The 22,817-nt window shown below is 53.4% G+C and overlaps 1 protein-coding gene across 4 annotated transcripts; it reads right to left on the bottom strand.

The window, feature by feature from the left end:
• Nucleotides 1-1,749: 1,749 nt before the first annotated feature.
• LOC120750265 (interferon-induced very large GTPase 1-like) lies at nt 1,750-19,839 on the bottom strand. Of its 4 annotated transcripts, none has more exons than XM_040058715.2 (3): nt 19,674-19,839; nt 12,245-12,455; nt 1,750-10,117 (listed from the first exon to the last, which is right to left on the bottom strand). In XM_040058715.2, the coding sequence occupies exon 3, from the start codon at nt 10,113-10,115 to the stop codon at nt 2,790-2,792; it is 7,326 nt and encodes a 2,441-aa protein (XP_039914649.1). In that variant the 5' UTR covers nt 10,116-10,117; nt 12,245-12,455; nt 19,674-19,839; the 3' UTR covers nt 1,750-2,789. The 4 variants fall into 4 exon arrangements, with proteins under 4 accessions (XP_039914649.1, XP_058275988.1, XP_039914648.1 ...); XM_058420005.1 differs by having other exon boundaries at nt 12,394-12,455; XM_040058714.2 differs by lacking the exon at nt 19,674-19,839 and adding an exon at nt 14,301-14,394.
• Between the last annotated feature and the right edge of the window lie 2,978 nt (nt 19,840-22,817).

Here is a 22,817-nt window from a genome sequence, read left to right as displayed (position 1 = left end):
CTCCATCCCTTGTCCCAAGTCCCTCTCCACTCTTCTGAAGCCCCTTTAGGCATTGGAAAGGGCTCTGCAGATCCTCCTCCACGCTGGACATCCTCAGCTCTCCCAGCCTGGCTCCAGAGCAGATGGGTTCCAGCCCTCTGAACTCATCTGCAGGATGTGGGGGAGCAGATGGGCTGGGGAACCTCGGAGCAGCACAACAGCAGTGACAGAGGAAGTGAAGCTGTCCCAAGAGCAGCAGAGGAGGCTGCAGGCTGGTGGCAAACACTGAGCAGAGCCCAAGAGCTCTCCGGCCTCTCCCGTGCCTTGGGCCGTGCGCTTCCCCCTGGGATATAGCCTAGGTGTATTTAAACCATGCCTCCTCCTTTCTCAGCCTCTCCACAGCTTCCCCTAAGCGGATTGCTGCGGTAGGTGTAATGGAATTAAAGGATTGCTACTGACAATAGGTTTGGGCAGCGCACCGGGCGCCGGCAGTGCGAGCTGCCCCCACCCTTCCGAGACTGCTCCCACCTTCCCAGGGCTGCTCCCTGTGGGGGCTGCTCCCACCTTCCCGTGGCTACTCCGATCAGAGCAGTAACACTACTGCTGTCGAGAGGCAGGAACAAGCAAAAAGAACCACCGCTCTGAGATTAGGGTGAAAAGTGCCTCCCTCCAATGGGCCTCTGCAGGCACAGGTTAATATTTGAAACTCCATTGGTGCATGTAGTTGATTACCCGTGTTCAGCCCCCCTTCCCCCCCATTTACCTTATTTGTATATTTTCTAGAATGTTCTCCCCTCTCCTGATTCCTACTGGTCCATGTTTGCTGCAATGCAATTGCAATGCTGCAATGCTCCACCCCTGTTTCCCTGTTGGTTCCCCCAGTTGGCTGCCCTGCCTCTGCACCACTTTTCCCTGTTCCCATTGGCCCTTAACCCTCAGATCCGCCCCTTCTTCCCACTATTTAAACTTGTACCCTCAGGCCAAAGTTGTCTTTGTCCCTGTACCCCCTTCGAGGCTCAATAAACAGCTCTCAGGTTTCCACACAAAGATTTGTCCTTTGCCTCCTCCATCAGCCATTCTAGCAAATGTGCTCAGGACCCTGACAGCGCTGGTTGTTCTCTGGGATTTATTGCAGTGCACTGCTTCAGATAAACCAAAACACGTAACTGGGATCCCAACACTCCAGTAGCAGCACAGTGATCCTACTGAGCCCTTGACTTGACACCATAACCACAGGCACCTCCACTCCCAGTCTGGTTCCAGAAACCAGCCCAAATCCCCTCCCAGCCCTTGTGTCCCCAGTCCCTGGCACTCAGCCCTTGCAGCACACGCTCACACGGCCCAACTCTGGCTCCTGTCACTGGCTCCAGGTCTGCTTGGTCAGGGTTGGGCTTGGCAGAGTTTGGGCCCATTCCCCTTTTGTCCTGCAGGGTCCCAGCTGAGCAGCTCCAGAGCACAGACCTCGATGGGATCAACCTTCTCAGCCCTCCATGTGTGTGACAGGCCAGGCTTGGTTCCCAGCACTGCCTCCCTTGGCACCTGCCACTGACACTGGTTTCCCTGGATGTTGTGGTTTGGGGCTTCCTGCCCTCTCTGCTCTCCCTGCAGACAGTGAAGCTGCTCCTGGAGCAGAGACCCTGAATGGAGCAGAGCCTCTGCTGCCCACCCCCTGCCCCAGTGCCACCCCCTGTCCCCTGTCCATCTGCAGCGCACAGAGCTCGAGTCACCCCCAGCTGTGGCCCCCCTGAACACAAAGGAGACACAGAGCAGTGCAGTCCAAATCAACTCCTTTATTAGCAGAGCCTGCAGGGGATGAGGCTGAAGCAGCCCTTCAGCCAGCTCTCCAGGAGGGCTTGGCCCTCGCATTGCCAGCAGGGTTGCAGCACCTGCACAGCAAAAGCCCCCACAGCTCCCTGGGGCAGAGACAGCTGGTGCCACCTTCTCCACAGCACGGCTCTGGTGCCACCAGCCTGCCTGGACAGCACCAGCACTGGCTCCAGGGCTGCTGCAGAAGGTGCTGGCAGACAGGATTCTCCACATGGGGCATTCCAAAGGCTTTTGCTCAGCTGCGAGGCCAAGGACAGGAGCAGCTCCTGCCAGGGCTGAGGGCTGGAGGGAAGGGCAGCAGCCCCAGGCACCTGAGCAGGAGCAGCTGCCCTGGACAGAGACACAGCACCTCCGAGACAGGGAGTGAAAGCACTGCCTGAGCCCCAGGGCAGTCGTGTCACTGCTTTCCGGAGCCCAGAGGCACAACAGCTCCTGCTGGGAGAACAGCCTCAGTTGATCCAGGAGGCTGCAATGAGAGAGGGAAGGATGATGCCCAAAAGCCAAGCAGCCCAGCTTGCAGCCAGCATGGAGCTGGCCTCAGGTCCTGCAGCCCTTTCTCCAAGCAGGACACCTCCTTGCTGCAGGAAAACTGCCTTTGGGACGCTGTCCCTTCTTGTCTCACAGCAGCTGATCCAAGGGGTGCTTGGAGTGCTGCCTTTGCCCTTGCCCTGGCCCTTTGGTTCAGGCTTGGCCATGAGGCCGATCTCCCAAAGGAGGGAGTTTGGTTTGGCTCTAGGACAAAGCAGAGGGAAATGTTTGTGGCAAGAAGGCAAGAGGATTTTGGCTTTATCATGAAGGGAGAGAGTTGCTGAATGACAGCCACAGTAATGCGCCTTAATTCACCACATTCAGGAGCAATTGGATATCATTGTCTTCACTGGGCTTGAGAGCATCATCATTGTAAATGCATTTTGTGGAGAGCCTGGTACAAACATCTCCAGAACACCAAAGCTGTTGTGGTTCTTCCTTCCCATGGATGTGGCCTAACGCCTGTCCAGCTCAGACAGTACTTGCTGCTTGGTAATTCTCCGCCATGACTCAGGGATTTCTCCTTTGCCCTGAAATTTCCCATTGTACAAATCTTCCAGCTGTGTCTTGAAACGAGACACAAACCATTTCCAGTACACCTGCATGGATGGAACAGGAAGAATGTTCCAAGTGGAATGAGGAGGACCTGCATCACGGTATTTCTTGTACGGGATCCATCGGCCACCATCAGCTCTGAATAAGGCATCACTTGCAACAGCGCTGGAGCAAATATCAATATTCAGTTGGCGTGTATCATACTGGAAGACAATTAAAAATTGTAACCATGTGTCTCCAATCAAAGCTTGTGGACGATGGAAGACCACCAGATGGTCTCCATCATGTCCCTGCATGGTGTTTGTGCAGACAGCCCCACAAAAGGGACACTGTGCCCAGCACCCCGAAAAATGCTCAGCCAGGATCATGTGAGGCTGTCTTGAGAACGAGTTCATGTCAGCATCAGCAAATTCTTTCATGAGCCTGACCCTCAGGTCACCCAGAGCTTCTGCCATGGTACTACTCAGGAACTCAATGTCTGTGACCTCCTGGTACTCGATGCCCCTCAGGTCACTTCTGGGCAAGCTGATCACCTCTGTCAGTTCCCTGCAAAATTCATCCAGCCAAAGAGAGACTTTGTCTTCTCTGTCTTTTCTGTCTTTGACAATTCGGGTTGATGAAGAAACAGCTGACAGGATCTTTTCAAAGAGAAGATTAAAGGAGGAATCTAAAAACCTCTCAAGCCTCCCACTCCCATCTAAACAGTGACTCTTCACTCGTGTCTCAATGTAACTCTGAAAAAACTCTTTTGGAAACTTCAGGTACTGCTTGAAAGACTCAAAATTTTCTTGTTCTGCCAGGTATCTCATTATGGAAACTTCCAGATTGGCTCTGTTGCCCCTGAAATCTGGGAATTTGCCCTGCATGTCCTCAGCAATGTCTTTAGCCGTCCTCTCATAGACCTCCCGGCGAAGAGCTGGTTCAATCTTCTCACAAAGGAAACCAGCAAAAGTTGTGATCGAAGTGGCTCCTTGGCAGGAAATCCGGAAACATTGGAAGAAATCTTCTCTCTTGCTGCTCAAGTACACGACTGGGTCATTTGCCTTTTGGAATGCTTCGTGCATAGCTTTAAATCTTTCTGCTGCCATTTTGCACAGATGCAGAGACAAATCTAAGCTGTACTCTCTGTTAAAAGTATATTTTGCATTGCTGGGGACAGAGTTCACACCTTCCTGGACTTCATTGAGTATTTCATGGATAAAATTTTGACTGTAATCACGTTTCTCTTGTTCCTTCTTATCAATGTTAGCCCTCACACCTGCGATGATCTTGTCTGTGATGTATTGAAAGTTGATCACATCAGCATTGGAAACGCTCCAGCAATCTGGGATAAAGCCTAAATAGTTTTTCTTGGTGATGTGTTTCTCCTTGTCAAAAGAAAATCCTTTGCCTTTTGGAAATGACCTGATCTGTTCATGGAAACCCGGCTCCTTAAAGTGCTCTAGAAGGACATCTTTGATTTCTGCGTCAATGTCCAACTGTTCTGGAGGACAAGCAGCACTGGAGACTTCAGCAATCCACTTGTTCCAGACAAGAGTAAAGTTGTCTCTCAGTTCTCTCTCACTGAGGCTCTTCCCTTTCAGAGTCACAGCCAGCTCCCTACTCCTTCTCAGGAGCTCATCTACATATTCCAAGTTCCTTGCATTCGGTTTGCTCTGCTCCTTCTGTAGCTCAATGAGATTCTCACATTTCTTTTTCGTTTCATGAAGAAGAGTGTCTTTTAATTCTTTCAGCTTCAGCTCTGTGCTTGATTTCCACTGAACCAGTGTCTCATGATCTTTGTCTTTCCTGAAATACTTTTCCACTTCTTCCTCAATGGCATCACTTGTCTCTTGCACCAGCCCTTCAAGCTCTTCTCTGGTGACATTCTGCAAGTCCCCATTGCGAATTCTGTTGTCCAGTCTCATCTGTACGTCTAAGATGTGACTCCGCAGCTTCCAGGTCCACTGACTAAAGGCACTTTCCAGTCTCCTGTACACAGCAATCTCCAGGGAATTCTTGAAGCTGAAAACAAAGTTTTCATTCAGCAAAGCATTCCAGAGGTCACCAATACGATCTTTCAGGCTCGAGAGCCTCAAAATGCTTCGCTGTGACTGCTTCTGGGCAGCCTGGAGGATTTTACTCTTTAGTTGCTGGACGTTCTGGCTGTAGCTGGGGTTGGGTGGTGCCATTGGGGGGTTTCCTTCCCACAGGTGAGCAAAATAGTGAATGTGGGTCTTCACATCAAAGCCAATGACATCGCTGAAGGAGGAGATGTCACAGAATTCCTGCTGAGCTGCTACCACGGTCATTTCATCCAGCTTTTCCTGCAAACGCCTTTGTCCTTCCATATTCTGCTCCTTGGCAGATATTGCTCCCACATTTTGGTGGACAAAGATGCAGCTTGGGGAAAGATTGACTTTCTTCATCCTCAAAAAAGCCTGCACAGCAGTCTGGAGAACATCTTGCATTTCTGACGGATTTTCTCCAAAGACATTGATCACGGTCAAGTTGCCAACACCAATGACAAAGGTGGCCAGCTCGTTGTCATGGTTCAGGGACTGTTTATTGGCCATCTCGATGGCACGAAGTCCCTCTGTGTCAACCACCAGCACAAAATCAAAGCCTAAGTCTTGCTGCAGCTCCTCGCCCACTGGGATGAGCTGCATAAAGGCTCCGCGGGTGCATCTCCCTGCGCTGACGTTGAACTGCAGCCCAAACATGGCATTCAGCAGGGTGGATTTGCCGGTGCTCTGGATGCCCAGCACGGAGAGCACAAACACTCGTTTGTCCCCCAGCCTCTCAATTAAGCTGTCAAAGATTGCTCCCACCCATTGCAAGGGCAAGTAAGAAGCGTCCCCATCCAGCAGCTCCATGGGATAGCCCGAAACCATCAGCTCTGCTGCAATTTCCGGCAGTTTGACAGAATTGTAATTCTTTGTCTCCATTATTTGCAGAGCTTCATAAATCTGCCCTACCTCTCTCAGAAGGTGCTCCAGGCCAATGGATGAATCGTTGATTTCATCAGAGAGGGCATCCAACTGATTCAGCAACTCAGCATTCACACTGTTTTTTTCCTGGTTTTTCTTTCCTGTCCGGATTTCAGACCATAACTTGTGATAGTCTCTCCTCAGTTCTTCAAGGCGACCACAGGACAGCTCGTCCATAAAGACTTTCATCCACTGCAGGAAATATTTCTTGGTATCTGCTGGCTGGGCCTGGAGAAAGCCAAGGAATGATTTCATCAGTGGGTTGAGAGGAAAAGCTTGCTCGATTTGCTTTCTTCTTATTGCATTCTTCTCATATTCAATTTGGCTGCGATGATGCTCAATGCTCTTGTTCCCCTTCTCCTGCAAGCGAGTGAGTTCCTTGTCCTTTTTGCACCACTGGTACCACAGTTTTTCTTGAAGCGGCAGCAGCTGGGATTTGATCTCTGACAGCTTCTCTTTCTTCAGAAGGTCCACCAGCTCCTTTGCCTTTGCTTTGGCCGTCACACATGCAGGTTGATCTGCATCCACTATGAATCCGTGCTGGCGAGCTTTGTCCACGCAGGCATCCAGACTGAAATGTGGATTAGACCCTAATTCTAGGAGATCCCTGATACTTTTAGTCAGCTGGTCCATCAGTTGTGCTTCGTTTCTGTTCTTGATCCCTATTTTTATGTTTTTGCTGGCTTGTCTAGCAGCAACATTCTCTTTTTCTGCGAGAAGACAAATCAAAGGCCGTTGTGACTGCCACAGGCCCTGCAGAAGCTTTTTCCCCCTGTTGTCCATGTGCTCCAAGTCAGATATGAGAACCACGTTGACAGCAGATATCTCCTGCAGGAACTGCAGCTGTGCTCCGTGATCCCTGGCATCTCCATGCAGGTTGCAGAAAGCCACGCAGCACTCAAAGGTGTCATCGGGGCTTCCGCGGGGGCAGTACCAGGCGATCTCCACCACCCCTTCCATCAGCAAACGCTCTCTGGTGCTGCCTCTGCAGTGGCGGTGGAAGAAAGTGTCGTGTTTGCGTTTGCTCAGCAGAGCGTTCAGGAGCTGAGACTTGGAAGAGGAGGCCGAGCTGCCAATGCGGATGAAGGACACGATGGGTGTCTGTGCCTGAAAGATGAGTTTGTTATTGTAACTCTTTGTTCCAGCCTCCTTTCCTGACTTTGCCTCTTTCCAGCTCCTTTGGATTTGGCTGAGGGCGTAGAGCGGGAACTCGATGCGTGAAGTGCACGGGTTGGGCACCAGCAGAGGCAGCGCCAGTTGGCAGAAGGCCAGCTTGGTTGCAAGGGTCTGTCTGAGGAAGTCATCAGCGCAATGGAAAATGGCCATCTGCAGGTCCATGGGGTGCACATGGCTGTCGCTGCTTGCACCTTCAGGGGCTGCTTCCTCTAAATCATAAAAAAACTGTTCAAAGAAGTCTGAGTCTTGGTGCTCTTTCACTGTTGTTTGTGGTAGGGGTGCAGGTTTTGGGTTGTTGTCGTCCCAGCAAGTCAGGTACCTCACCTGGTAATCCACAGTTAGCAGCTTTTGCAGGAAGTAACATGGCAGTTCTGTGTCCTTGCTGGGCTGGCTGTCCTGCAGAGATGTCTTGCAGATGGTGTGGAAATCTCCCATCCTCATTTTTCTTGGATAGTGACTTTGGAGTCCAAGGCGCTTGAGCAACTGCAGGAACTCCTGGTTTGCATTGGCTTCATTAGCTTTGAATTCTCTGCTGTCTGAGTTGGACTTAGATTGATTCCAGGGCTCAGGTCTTGGAAAAGTGTCTTCCAGGTCTCTGAGTATGTTCTGCATCCTCTGTTCATCCAATTTCTCATCCAAGCACCCACTGATCAAGGACCGCAAGTCCCGTTCCAGCCTCTCCCAGTCTGTGCCTCCACTGTGCTTTTGGAGGAGATTCTTTATCCGTGGGGACCACAAGCCTCTCATGTGATCTTCCATGAAAACTAATCGCTCCCTCTTCTGCTCAGGGGACAGCTCTTGACTTTTGGGTGTCACAGTCAGACCCAACAGCAGAAGGGAGGCCTCAGCTCTGTCGGCATCTTGCTCCTTCAGGTTCACGTACTCCTCATGTGCCGCTGCCATTTCCTTGGCCATGTACTGAATTTCTGGGTGTCCAAGGAGGTGCTGGAAAGTGCTGCTTTCCACCTGGTACCCTGTGCTGCTCGCAATCAAGAGCACCAACAGTTCCATGTCCTTCTGAGCCCGTTCCTGGAGAGACTGGAGGAAGGAATAAATGGCGAGGCTGCTGGTCAGGGTGGCTTCTATCTTTGCTTCATGAACGGCAGAAGCAGAGCTTGCTGGTGCGTAGGTGACAACATGGATGTGCTCCTTCATTTGCTGCAGTGTTTTGATGAGGTCTCCAAGCTCAGAGACTTTGGGAGAGCTGGGAAGTTGGTGCCCAGTCTGGAAGATCCATTGCATAATGAAGGAAGCCTCAGGGAAGTCATTGACAGCGTAGATATGAGGATCCAGGAGGCTTCTCAACATTACCTTGATGGAGCTGCTGTTTTCTGGAGGTGACTCCTGGCAGCTGCGCACGGTGTTCACCAGAAAATCCTGCAGGGCTTTGTCTGACAGGCACACGTTGATCCACACACTGGGGTTCCTGGTTCTTGCATTCAGATCATCTTTTAGTTTCATCATCATGCGCAGCTTTCCTTCATCCACCATCACCTCCCAGGTCTTCACAGTCCCCATGAAGTCTCTGGCCTCTTGCACTGCACTGCCCAGGTTCTCTCCAAAAATGGTGCCTATGCTCTGATTTGTCAGTTCTTTGTACGCATCCCTGAGGGCTCTGCTCATCTGACCCACGGACTTAAAATCCCTGCTGTGATTGTACAGGATGACATCCCACACTGGGACCAGCTCAAAGCCACGGTCGATAACGCACCACGTTGTGTTATCAGACATGAGCCCCATTTTCCACTGAGGAAGAGAAGCTGTGTCTGGTGGGCCCCCTGTGTTGACCACCGAGAGATGAATTGCTGTCTGGGAACTGTCTCCAGCTCTTCCCAGGACAGAAGCCTTTGAGCTGGATTTAGAAACATCCAGGGAACCCACAGCATTTGCCAGGAAGCTCCCATAGCTCATCCTGAGAAAGCTGTTCAGTGCTTCAGATGTTTGTTGCTTCATCTCTTCCCTCTGCTCTGCTCGGAATCCTTCTGTGGATGCCTTCCACCAGAATATCCCCCCAAAGTGGAGAGGACCCTGGTTTATGTGGGACCCAAACCTGCTGAAGAACCTCTCACACCTCTCCAGCAAGGGGGCCTTGTCTTCTTGAGTGAAGCACAAAAGCTGCTCCATGTCTTGCAGCTCCTGCAGAGCTGCATCCGAGAGGCGAAGCTGATGTCTTTGGAAGTAGCAGGAGGCCAGGGGGATGTACTGGTACACAGTGCTGCAAAAGTAACTCTGCTCAGAGTGGGACTGGTGGGTGTCCTGTGACTGTGAGGAGCTGCTGTGACCTACACCTGATCCCAGATTAATCCCCCAGAATCCGGCTTTGGCAGAAACGCTCATGCTGAACCCCAGCTGCTCCATGGACTTGGTGAAAGTGGATTCTGCTGCAGAGGAGGAGAACTCCTTCCTCTCAAGCAGCGATCCTTGCTCCGGACCAGTGAGCTGGAATCCCTCAGGAACCCTGAGGAGCTGCTCTCGTGTTGCCAGCACATCTGCAGGTCTGCTGGTTCTGTAGATGCCCTGCAGGGCCAGTCCCCCCGACGCCCGCCTCAGCACCTCTGTGTCAGGGATGTTCTCCATCCTGACTGCTGACAAATCCTGCTGCTCCAGCTGCTTCTGCATGCTCTGCAGCATATCTGCCAAAGGTTTCTTTGGTGGTGGCCAGAACTCCTTGGGAATCTCCATGGCTTGCCACAGAGTCTCTGCTTTCTCCCTCACAGCATCCTGGCTTTGGTTACCGCTGTTGAGCATTTCAGTCAGATCATTCAGGGCTTCTTTAGCCACTTCTTGTCTTTGCTTTGTCTTCTCCAAGTGCTCCTTCTGCACCTCTTTGGTGGTTGTTTTCTCATCTGGTATTTTCAGGAATTTCTGGAGTGCCTTTTTCTCCCAGGGGTGTTGTACCTCACACTCCAGCCTGAGGTAGTCTTTATATTCCAGATGTTGCAGGGCTTCTCTGCACCTGATCCCCAGGATCTGTGATGTTTTGGGCAGCGAATATCCAGCATCCAATCCCTCCTTCTCTAATTCCTCTGCCAGGAGCTGTGCCTTTGAATCCCCCTCTCTTGTGTCCTCCTGCGAAGCCATGTCTGTGGAGGAAGAAAAGAGACTTTCCCTAAGGTGCTGTCAGAGGCTCCAGCCTCCTGGCAGAGGCTCTGCAGCAGCTGCAGCCCTGGGGATTGCTCCCACCCGGCTGCTGGAGCCCAGCCTGGGATGGCACAAGAGCCAGGGTCTCCTTCCCAGAACACTGGATGTGCCTGCTGCTTTCCTGTTTGCAGGATCAACCCTGAAATTGAGTGTTTATCCCAGAGAGAGCAGAGACACACAGAAACACAAACACAGACACACGCAGACACACAGACACACACACAGTCTCACTCAGCCACACAGCCTGCACTGGACAAGGTGCTGCCTTCACCATCACCCACATCCTCCCAGCAGAACTGCCCAGTTTCCAAGTGCAGACAGTCAGGGGCATACCTGGCTCCCTGGAGCACTGGCACAGCCCCTGTGCCCATCCAACAGCCCTGCCTGCATCCTGCACCCTCTGCCCAGCCCCACACCTGCTCACTGCCAGGCCCAGCCTGCTGCTCCCAGCACAGGGAGGCAATGCTCACACACTCCCCCCATGGGCACCCCACACTCCCCAGACACACTCCCCCCATGCCCAGCACGGCCACACGGGCTCTGAGCTGTGCTCCTGCTCCAGCTGCCAGCACAGCCCCTCCCTCGCCCCACTCACGCCTCTTGCCAGGAGCTGTTTCCTGGCACACTCAGGGGGCCCAGCTCAGTGCAGGGGCAAAATCCATCTTGTCCCTGGCCACAGCTGTGCCTGGGGCATCCTGGTGGCCCATCAGGAGTGACTGGAGACTTTGGGAGCCCACTCAGAGAGGTGTCCTCCATGATCTGCTGCTCATTAGCACAGATGGTCTCTTCAGCCAAGTGCCCATTGGTGGCCATCTGGGCCACAGCCACCATGGAGACACTGAGCTTAAAATCTCTGGTGACAGCAGGAAAAGTGCCAGAAAACCTTCAACCCTGATCATGGTAGAAGCAGAGTTCAGGCTGCTCAGGGACAAGTTACACAGCACCCGTGCGAAACAGATCTGAAAGGTGCTGGGGTCCCTCAGTGCTGGTCACTTTTGACTGAAAAACCTCTGAAGGACAAGTCAGTCATAGGTCACAACCAGTACAGGCTCAGGAGGAAGAAGTCCTTCTTGTCACACTGAATTTCCTTTTATAACACATTATCTCACAGAGCTGACCAAGGGCAGCCAGTTAATGTGAGCTTTTTGTGTTTCAGTAAAGCTTTTGGTCCTGCCTCACCCAGGATCCCTGTGTGGCCCTTCTGAAGTACTAAGGCCGGAGGAACCGGCCCTGACTGAGGCCACAACAACAGGCCCTGAGCCAAAGTTGACCTCTAGATGAACCTTCAACCTAAACTTTATATATATTCATAATTAACAAACTCTCAATAGCAATGGGATCTATGTGACCGTTCATTGGCAAAACATTCATCTACTTTTCCATATTTAGAAATTGGACAAGTGGCCTTGACTGGGGCTGTAGGATCAAAGCCAACTCCCTTGATTCCCCCTTCATCCCTGGCCAGGCTTCAGGAATAACCCAAGAGCAGAATGAAACCAGATGTTCCTGCACTGGAAGAGGTGTCAGCTTGTTTATTCCATGTTATAAAAGCTGGGCTCTGTCACAGCGAGGCTGGAGCCTCTCTGCCTTCAGCGGGAAGCACCACAGGAATTGCCAGTATATACCAGGAGGGCCTCCCCAGCTGATGTGTGTGTCTGGAGGATGGTAAAGTCTAAGGGTAACTGGTGGGGTATCCTTCTTAATGACTACAGGAAATCTTTGCAGTAATAATTGGGTGTATTGCTGAACTCATCCCTTTGTGATTCTTTGCAGTTTTGCATTACAGTAAATTTCACCTTAAGTTGCTGTTTGTGTCTTTTCTGTGGAAACCTGCCCCCTGGCAAACCATCTTTGAAGTCAGGCCATTCCATGATTCCATGTTCTCATGCTAGCAGAGCTGGCGCTCTCATTGCACAGGTGCCTTTAGAGCTTTGGGGGTTGTGACGCTGTCACACAACCCTGAAAATTGTCCCAGTGTCCATTCAGCTGGATACTGGAAAGATTTGTTCCATGCATAAAACCTTCCAGAGCACTCAGCTTCCACCTCACCAAGGCCACGAGACACTTACCAGCACAGGTATTGATGCCGGGGAGTTGGACTCAGGATCCGAGGGCTCCTGCACCCTTCCAGAGCCTTCAGGGGCAGCTTTCCCTCAGGAATCCCTGCAGATTTGGGCAATCTGTGCAAGGGCTGTGGGCTCTGATTCCCCTCACCCACCTCACAGCAGATGCTCCAGTTGGTCCAACAAGAAGATGAGTGGGAAGAAAAGGCCTGAAATCCTAAAGGAAAAGACCAGACTGTCAGGAGAACCCACCCATCAATGTGGAGGATTTATTCCAGGGAGAACTGGAGGCCAACCCTTCTCCTCCACTGGGGATTGCCCAGGCAGCAAAGACTCCTCAGGGCTCCTCTGGGGAGGTGACCAGAGCAGGGTTTCACCTGGGACCTATATCCATGTTCCCTCACCAGAAGGAAGCTGGGCATGCTGGAGACGTGGGACACAGCAAAGCCCCTGAAGGTCAACAAGGCCAAGTGCAGGTGCTGTCCCTGGGTCTGGGCAATGCCAGGCCCAGACACAAGCTGGGAAGAGAATGGATTGAGAGCAGCCCTGAGGAGAAGGACTTGAGGGTGCTGATGGGTGAGAGGCTGTCCTGAGAACATCTGTGCTCTCGGGACAGCAGACAAGGTGTGGAGGGGCCAGAGCCAGAGCCAGAGCCACAGCACTGACAATGGGACAGCACAGGCCCTGTCCCACCACTGCCCACATCACACAGCTGCTGCTGGGGGCAAGCTCAGGGCCTTGGAGAGGGGGGAGAAGCAGTGCAGGGCTTGGAACCCAGCAGCCACTGAGCCCCACCTGCAGCTCGTGTGCTCCCACCAGCAGGATGGGGACAGGAGGGGGACAGCAGAAGCAGGAAAAGCCACTGGCTCAAGATAAGGGCAGTTCAGCCACAGAGGAAAGCTGGAGGTGCTGGGAGAGCACAGGAGGGACTTTAGACACCAATTGTTTTCTTTGGGCACATGTCCAGCTGCTCCCTGGGCCGCAGAGCCTCAGTGCAGGATGGCTGCTCAGGAAGGGAGGGAACTGCTGGCTCAGGGTCACTGCTGCAGCTTGTCCACTTGAGCCACTTGTCCCAGCCCTGTCCTCTCCCAAATTCTCTTTCACCAGAGCATTCCCACCGTTGGTTTAGTTTCAAGAGTCACAGGCCGCCCTGCACAATATTAATTCCAGCCCTGCCACACCCTGAACCTGCCCCCAGGCACCCCTGGCAGTCCCTGCACGGCTTCCCATTGCTGCAGGAATAGGGAAAAAGCCCCATGTGACTGTGTCAGTGCCCGCAGAGAGGCACTAAGCACATTCAGGGCATAACTCGGGATCGAGTTCCTGCTTGGAAGCAAACGAGGGAAACAGCAAGGCTGGCAGCAGGACATGCCATGGGAATGCCGGCACCCCGTTTCATGTGAATAGCTCTCCTAGAGCGAAGTTTTCCCCAGCCATGCCCCAGGGAAAGGGGCTCTGGAGGCGCTGATGCCTTTGAGGGGCTGCCCCAGGAACCAGAGCTCTCTGAGTGGTGACGCTTCGACTGTGAGAGAGGAGAATCCCACCCTCCCTGCACGGGTAGGAAATGGAATGATCCCCCATGGCTCCTGCCATCAGCAGACCGCAGCCATCCGGCCCCACCGCGGGGCTGGGGGTGCCCGAGCCGGGCACGGGCTGGCGGCATGGAAGGGGCTCCGCAAGGGCTCTGTGCCCGGCCAGCCCCGCTGCCAGCTCTCGGGCCAGGCTTTGCTCCTCTGCAGACTTCGCTCTGCCCCTCCATCCGCCCGCATCCCTCCTCCTTCCCTCGCCGCTCCGCTCCCACCCCTCTGAGCCCGGCCCCCCTCCCAGCTCAGCCCCGCAGCGCACACGGCTCCCCCGAGCTCCCCCAAAGCGGCTGCCAGCAAAGGCGGCTTCCTGCAGCCCACGGAGGAGCAGACACCGCCCGCCCGCTGCCCTCAGAGCCCTCTTCTCCTGCCCTGCCATCTCCCCAGCCCTGGCAAAACACCGGCAACAGGAGGCAGGAGCCCGACAAGATTCCGCTCCCTGCTGCTCCCGGCCCCACAGCTCATCCCCAGGGCCCTACCTTCTCCCTCCGTGCCCCGCAGCTCCTGGCACAGGACAAGCCAGCACAGCCCCTCTTTATGCACGGGCTTTCCGGTGGGCGCGGCTTCTTCTGCTCCAGAGGCAGCAGGGTAATTCCAGGAAATCAGGCTTTTTAGTGCAGCACAAAGTGAAAGTAGAACCACTCTATTCGAGTCACAGGATTAAACGAGTGTCAAAATTCTACACCAGCCGTGGTTTTAGCTGGCTCACAGACAACACCCGTCTGTTGCAGATCTTTGACTCTAAACTCCTGTGCTGATTATTAGTAATAATATTGTAAAGTGTGAGAGATGGATGTGCATACATGTTGAAAAAGGAGGAGAGAAAAAATTTGGAGAAAGGCCTGGAGGGACAGGGCAAGGCGGAATGACTTCCCACAGCTAGAGAACAGGCTTCTTCCCTGGGAGAGTTGTGAGAGGCTGGGACACAATTGCCAGAGAAGCAGTGGCTGCCCCATTCCAAGACAGGGACACTTTCCACTATCCCAGGTTACTCCAAGCACCATCCCATGTGGCCATCCTCTGACACTTCCCCTGTACCAGGGCCTGCCCACCCTCACAGGGAAAAATTCCTTCCCAATATCCCATCTAACCCTGCCCTCTGGCAGTGGGAAGCCATTTCCCCTTGTCCTGTCCCTCCAGACCCACATCCAAAATCCCTCTCCAGCAGAGGAAGCAAAGCAGAACAGACACCTCTGTGAACACTCCCAAGGGCCTCATTTCCCCACTCCCACACATTTACAGAAGGAGGTTGCCCAGAAGCTGGGCACGAGGCCATCTGCAGACAGTTGCTAAGAACCTGGCCTCTGGCATCCACCTGCAAGTTTGTACTCAGAAATAGCAGAGCCTGGCTGCAGCTCTCTTGGCAGTGGACATCCCAAACTTGACAGTAACAGAGGACAGACAGAGGACATTCAACATGCGACCAGAGCAGGGTGCCTGGATTGCTTTTCCCTTGGGATGTGGACACACAAATCCTGCTCCACAGCCTCAAAACAAGCCCTGGAGTTTGGATATCGAGACCTCCAGCCTGCCAGGACCTCAGGCATCACCTGCCCCAGTCTGACAAGTCACAAGTGCTGGAGCAGACACCCCTGGCATTTGTCCAGCCTCAGGGGAAGCCTCAGCACCTGCCAGGCAGGGCTGGCACACATCACCTACAGAGCATGGATTTGGTCCCTCCCTTCCCAGTTTAGCTTACCCTGTCTCCAGAGGGATATTTCCAACACCCAAAGAATTCCCTGCTGCGGGAGTGTTACAGGCCTGTAGTGGTTTTACGTTTACTAAATTTTGGTTTTGGTACTTATTCTTTCTGTGAGAGACTAGGAGAAAAACAAAGCAGGCTCAATTTTAAAATTAACAAATAGTTTATTGATATACACTAAAAGAATAGAAAAACAGAAAGTTGGAAAAAACTAAAATGGAATGAAACTTTAAAAAACACTTTTCCCTCCCCTTATAAACTGTTTACTTTTTTACAAAACAACATAAAGAGACAAAACTTGTAATTTTCAGTCAGTTTCACTATCTGACCATAGTCTTTCATCAATTCATTAGGGGAAGAGAATCTTTTAGAGTCATGGATCCCACTGACAACTTAGAACAGTTCTCTTGTGGGTTTTAAACTGTCACAAACACAACCGCCCAGAGAAACCTGCCTTTGTGACCCTCCCAGGAGCAGTTTCCCAAGCTGCTTATGGGTCATGGCTCTTAGACTTTTGCATCCTGGGGTGTCACCTTTTAAAGATGAATAACTCTAAAGCAAAGGATTATTATTTTAAGGTACAGAGATATCTTCTCACTTCTTTACTGGTGCAAGGAGCTTCTCATCTTTATGTCTGTTTAAGCATTTTGTAAGATATTACTTAGTTCATCACAAACACCTTTGCTTAAATCTACACGCAAAACAATTATTTCCCCAAATGCATATCTTTCCCATGATTTAAAGGAATAACTTAAATATAGAGTTCATTTCCATGGCTCAAGTAAGAATAGAACAACTAACTCTTCAACTTTCTGTCTCAATAGTCTTTTCACTCTTGCTCTACTGACATCAAGCTGTTGTTCTTTATGTTTGTTCACTCTGTCTTTTCTTACTCTCTCAGAGAAGGGCCAAGCTCTGGAAGCTTCATGTTGCTAGGAAAGAGTTAAATCTGCTCAGAGTTTTTGTCTCTCACTCTCTGTAGCTCGTAGTGTTAGATGTTCAAGGCCGAGCTGATAAAGAAAAACTCACACAGAAACATTAGAGATTAGAGTACTCAAGCAGTTCAAAATCACAAAAAGACCCCAGGCAAGATCATAAATGCCTTCTCAGCCCACCCCTCAGTGTAAATCGGGGTGGCCTCGGCCTAAATGGTGCCCATAGCTCCCATCAGGAGCCCAGCAGAGATTTTTCTCTGCTCTAAGGAAATTTAAAGAAAGTAGCTGTTATGAAACAGCAACCTCTCCTTTCCCCCCCTTCACTTGGGAGCTGATAGAATCCAGCCAGGCTTCAGGCCAGCTCCCCCCCCTCCAAAAAGGGAGGAGCAGCAGACCCAGCTCGATGTTACCTGTCTCTCTCTAGCTAAAGGAAGAAAAAAAAGAGCCCACCTACAGGAAATCAAGAAGTTTTATATAATACTTCCCAAAGTTGCAGCTAACAATATCAGTAGTCAGAATAGATGTTAATATTCTAACTAACTCTCTGATAAGTCTCTGTCTCTTCCAAAGCAATACCCAAGTCCTGACCTAGAAAGTTATTTTACATTCTTTTATAACTAAAAAACTAAACTGTACTAACCCATGACAAGACCCTAGCACATGGTGCCCAGAGAAGCTGCAGCTGCCTGTGGATCCCTAGAAGTGTTCCAGGCCAGGCTGGCCTGGGCTTGGAGCAACCTGGGAGAGTGGAAGGTGTCCCTGCCCATGGAAGGGGATGGCACTGGATGAGCTTTAAGGCCCCTGCCAGCCCCATTTGTGAGTCTGACAAGGTAACCCAGCTTTGGAAGCTGCAAAGACAGGGCACGCCAAGCCTCGATGCCCAAATCAAGGCTGGAATACGTGACCCACTACCAAGATTTGTGCTGGATCAATCACTTTCCCAAAATAGAATAGCCAGGAACAAAGCTCCCCAAGGAAACAAGTCACAGAGGAAGCAAGGAAGGCAGCAGGGCAGAGACACGAGTGGGGCACAGATGGTGCTCCTGGAGCACTCAGTGAACCCACCCATTCCTGTCAAAGTCTCTGCTGACTCAGTAAAAGCACAGGCTCTGGGGCAAAGCTCCTCCTGTCCTCGGGACACAGCTCCATCAGAACCCTGCTCCCACATTCCAGCCCTCTGGCCCCAAAGCAAGGCCAGGGAGCACCCCGTGAGTTCCTAAGTGGGGACAGTGAGCAGCTGATGCTTTTTGTGCTGTGTGGGACTTTTCTCCTCACCCCAAGCAGCTTTCAGGGCTGTGTTCCCAGATTTAACTGCAGCAGCATTTCTTTCAGAGGTGTCTTCAGGAAATAACCTGGGAGCAGTTTTGGTCCTTGTCACGTGTTCCAGAAGGGTTGGAGATCCCCTTGTCCCTGCACAGGTGCTGAGGGGGATGGCAGCAACCCCACCAATCCCTCCAGCACGACAGGAGCCAGGCTGAACATCCAACAGCCTCCCTCTTGGAGCAAAGGAATTGTCTTTGCAGGAGCCAAACCAGTCCCTTTGGGAGGCCTGGCTCACAGATGAGTGTTTTGATGACCTTTCTCCAGCACCCACACAAACCCACAGTCATTCACTGCCTTTCTAAACAGGCAGAAATTTTCCTGTAGAATCCCCACAGAGCCAGCCTTACACAGGGAATCTTGTGCACCCCGACACACCGTTCCATGTCACCCCCTCCCAAGTCCATTTCTCTCCACATCACCAGGTTGCATGAGGAGCATGAGCAAGCCCTGGCCCCTCCAGCCCCCACTGATGGCTCCAGGAGGAGCTTTGCTCCCTGAAGGCATCAGACTTGTCCTGATTGTCCCACATTCTTAAATGACATCCTGTGAGCCACCTTGGAAGGACGACTGGAACATGGGCCCACATGATGGGTCCCACAACAAGTGCAAAGCAAAGAAGGTGAGGTGAAGGGTTTTTATTCACTGCTGTTGTGGGAGAAGAAAAAAATATGGAAAACACCCTCCTCTCCACACAAACACAGGATCCAGCATTCTCCCATGTTAAGGTTGTCATCCACTTTGGCCCAAAATCAGACCCCAGAGGTTTAAATGCCAGAGCAGAGCCTGTTGGCACTTCCAGTGCTTCTTTTCCAAGGCGCTTTGAACAAGACACAGCTTGGCACAAGGAGATGGGAGCGATGTGGGTTCCATGGGTGTGATTGCACAGAGCACTCACAGGGCAGGTGCACCACAGTCCTGAGCTCCATGGGGACAGTTCCTGGGCCAGCCCTGCTCCCAGGAAACCCACAGCCCTCTCTGCAGTCCCTTCATTGGGGGAACAGCCCCAGAGCTCACTGTGTGCAGGGACAGGTCATCACTGCCTCCCTGGACCCCAGCCCAGTAGGAGGAGAAGCTCCCAGTCACACCCTGATCACTCCAGCAAGGGGGGGTTCCATGTCACACACAGTCCCACTTTCACCACACTGGTCCTCACTGAACCCACAGCTCCTCAAACCCCAGCTCTCACTCACTGCAATTCCTCTGCCACAAAACCCCAGGTCTCTCTGCAGCCCTCCAACCCACAAACTTCAGGTCTCATTCTAGCCATTCCTCCAAACCCTGTGTTTCCCTACAACCACCCCCAAACCAGGGTCTTACTGCAGAGCTCCTCCTACTCTGAAAGCCTAATGTCTCACTGAAGCCTCACCCCAAAACCCAGGTTTCCCTGCAACTCCCCATCACCAAGGTTCCCCTGCAGTCCTCTAACGCCAGCCCAGGTCTCACTGCAGCCCCAGTCCCCTGCCCCAAACCCCTGGGTGTCACCGCAAACCCACCAAACCCTCAGGCTCACTGCACCTCTGACTCCTTCCAAACATGGGTTTCGGGTCTCACCACAGTCCCCCAAAACCCTGCACATCGCTGCGATCCCCCCCCGACCTCCAAACCCCAGATCTCACGGCAGACCCTCCCAAAACTCGGACCGCCCTACAGTTCCCCCTCGCTCCTTTCAAATCTCGGGGTTAACTGTGGCCCCTCCCTCTGCCCCAAACCCCGGGACTCCCTCCACACTCCGGATCTCCCTACAGCCCCTCCGAAGATCCCACCCCGGACCCCAGGCCCCGCTGCCGCCTCCCCTGCTCCATGCACGCCAACCTTCCCCAGCCGCCCCTCAAGCGCCCCCCTCACGGCGCCAGGCCCCGAGCCCGGCCGCCGTCAGCGCCGCTACCTTGTACCTGCTGAAGCCGGCGAGCTGCTCGGGGCTCACGTACTCCATGGCGGCGCTCCCGCTGTTCCCGCGGCTGCCGTCCGCAGTGCTACCGGCGCTCCCGGCGCCGCTCCCGGTGCCGCTCCCGCTGTTCCCGGAGCCGTTCCCGGTGTTCCCGGCGCCGCTCCCGGCGCCGCCGCATCGGCCCACCCGGCGTGGCCGTGACGTCACCGCGCCCCGCCCCGCCGAGATGGCGCCGCCTGGCGGCCGGGAGGGCCCCACGCGTGAGGGGAACAAGAAAGGCGGGAAAAAAAGATCCCGAAAAACACATTTAACCCTGCGCTGGGTCAGCATGGGGTCAGCATTCGCCGTGTCCTGCCACTACAGCCCTACTAAAAAGTTTCTCTCCGTCTCTCTTGGATCTCCTTCAGGCACCAGAAAGGGTTTAAAAGTATCCCTGTACCATTCTCAGCTCCCTAAATCCTCATGGATTCTGTGTGGAAAGAGGCAGTAAAGCCCGTCCAGTTCCAACACCTGCCATGGGCAGGGACACTTTCCACTACCCCAGGGTGCTGCAAGTCCCGTCCAACCTGGCCTTGGATACTTCCAGGGATGGGGCAGCAACAGCTTCTCTGGGGAGGGAGAAAGAAGAATGACAGGAAGAAGAGAGCAAAAGGAAGAAGGGAAACTAAGAGCAATATTGGTGCTCTCAGAGCTCCCCACCTGCCCTTCCATCCCCATCCCAGCTCCACCCAGCCAGGCACCCCAGCCCTGTCCCCCTCCATCGCCAGCCCTGTCTTTCCCAGCGTGTGCAGCAGACAGACCCCACTGGACAGTTCCTGCTCCGCTTTACAGTCACACCCCAGCACCAGCAGCTCTCCTCGGGACCATGCAGGGTGGCAGAAAGTAGAAAAGATTGATCAAATTCCTTGATTTTCTATCTTTTACCACCGAAGTTCTCTGTAATTTTGACCTCTTGAGAATATCTAGTCAGTATTTATCCTGTGTGCCAAGCCAGAGTAAAGGAACCTCAGTTTATTCCCTTCAATGTAAATGTTCTGGATGTTACACAGGGTCAGTGCACCCTTAGTCCTAACTGGTGCAGCCTGGGAGAGCTGCTGCATCCCGGTGTCACTGGAAGGCACGGCTTCTAAGAATTGCTCAGGTTGGAAAAGAGCTTTAAGCAATTTGTGCTCCTCCCTAGAGCAGGGCCTACAAGGAAGGAGGTGCCAGACGATCCCGCTGAGGGAGACTTTGGCCAAAGGATCCTGGCAGAGACAGGGAAAGGTGCAGAGAAGAGTCTGGTTGTACTGCAGAGGGAGCTGGGAGAGCTGGCACAGGTGAGGGCAGCAGGTGAGGGACGCTGCAGCCTCCTGACACCCCAGCCCAGGCCTGAGGCCACCTCCCCTTGCTGCATTGGGTCCTCTGCACTGCACCCAGCTGTGGGCACCGGGTCCCCCCACTCACTCCAGCAGCTGCACTGCGGCATTCCCCATGCAGCCCAGGAGGTGACACCATGGCCAGGGTCACCTTCACTGCCAGTCTGCCTCCAGGAGCCGGCCCAAATCCCCTCTCAACCCTTGTGTCCCCAGTCCCTGGCACTCAGCCCTTGAGCTACTCCTCTGGCAGAATCATTGGCTATCTGATATTCCCCTTCCTTCCCTGACAATTTTATGATGATAACAGAAAAAAAATTCACTGTTAAGCGTAAACACATAACTGGGACCCCTATGCTCCAGTAGTAGCACAGCGATCCCACTGAGCCAAGGAAGTGACACCACAGCCGGAGGTACCTCCATTGTCAGTCTGCCTCCAGGAGCCAGCCCAAATCCCCTCCCAGCCCAGCTGTCCCCAGTCCCTGGCACTCAGCCCTTGCAGCACACGCTCACACAGCCCAGCTCTGGCTCCTGTCACTGGCTCCGGGTCTGCTTGGCCAGGGCTGGGCTTGGCAGAGTTTGGGCCCATTCCCCTTTTGTCCTGCAGGGTCCCAGCTGAGCAGCTCCAGAGCACAGACCCTCGATGGGATCAACCTTCTCAGCCCTCCATGTGTGTGACAGGCCAGGCTTGGTTCCCAGCGCTGCCTCCCTTGGCACCTGCCACTGACACTGGTTTCCCTGGATGTTGTGGTTTGGGGCTTCCTGCCCTCTCTGCTCTCCCTGCAGACAGTGAAGCTGCTCCTGGAGCAGAGACCCTGAATGGAGCAGAGCCTCTGCTGCCACACTCCCTGCCCCAGTGCCACCCCCTGTCCCCTGCCCATCTGCAGCACACAGAGCTCGAGTCACCCCCAGCTGTGGCTCCCCTGAACACAAAGGAGACACAGACCAGTGCAGTCCAAATCAACTCTTTTATTAGCAGAGCCTGCAGGGGATGAGGCTGAAGCAGCCCTTCAGCCAGCTCTCCAGGAGGGCTTGGCCCTTGCATTGCCAGCAGGGTTGCAGCACCTGCACAGCAAAAGCCCCCACAGCTCCCTGGGGCAGAGACAGCTGGTGCCACCTTCTCCAGAGCACAGCTCTGGTGCCACCAGCCTGCCTGGACAGCACCAGCACTGGCTCCAGGGCTGCTGCATAAAGTGCTGGCAGACAGGATTCTCCACATGGGGCATTCCAAAGGCTTTTGCTCAGCTGAGAGGCCAAGGACAGGAGCAGCTCCTGCCAGGGCTGAGGGCTGGAGGGAAGGGCAGCAGCCCCAGGCACCTGAGCAGGAGCAGCTGCCCTGGACAGACACAGCACCTCCGAGACAGGGAGTGAAAGCACTGCCTGAGCTCCAGGGCAGTCGTGTCACTGCTTTCCAGAGCCTGGAGGCACAACAGCTCCTGCCCGGAGAACAGCTGGTCCAGGAGGCTGCAATGAGAAAGGGAAGGAGGACACCCAAAAGCCGAGCAGCCCAGCTTGCAGCCAGCATGGAGCTGGCCTCAGGTCCTGCAGCCCTTTCTCCAAGCAGGACACCTCCTTGCTGCAGGAAAACTGCCTTTGGAGCACTGTCCCTTCTTGTCTCACAGCAGCTGATCCAAGGGGTGCTTGGAGTGCGGCCTTTGCCCTTGCCCTGGCCCTTTCGTTCAGGCTTGGCCATGAGGCCAATCTCCCAAAGGAGGGAGTTTGGTTTGGCTCTAGGAGAAAGCAGAGGGAAATGTTTATGGCCAGAAGGCAAGAGGATACAGGGTTTCTCCTGAAGG

The sequence above is a fragment of the Hirundo rustica genome, chromosome 3 (assembly GCF_015227805.2).
Source record: "Hirundo rustica isolate bHirRus1 chromosome 3, bHirRus1.pri.v3, whole genome shotgun sequence".
In the NCBI taxonomy this organism is placed as follows: domain Eukaryota; kingdom Metazoa; phylum Chordata; class Aves; order Passeriformes; family Hirundinidae; genus Hirundo; species Hirundo rustica.
The sequence above is the reverse complement of the archived record's forward strand: the minus strand, read 5'-3'. Positions and strand labels throughout refer to the sequence as shown.

What these genes read in the sequence shown, in the direction of transcription:
- LOC120750265 (XM_040058715.2), bottom strand. Translation starts at nt 10,115, where the DNA reads ATGGCTTCGCAGGAGGACACAAGAGAGGGGGATTCAAAGGCACAGCTC.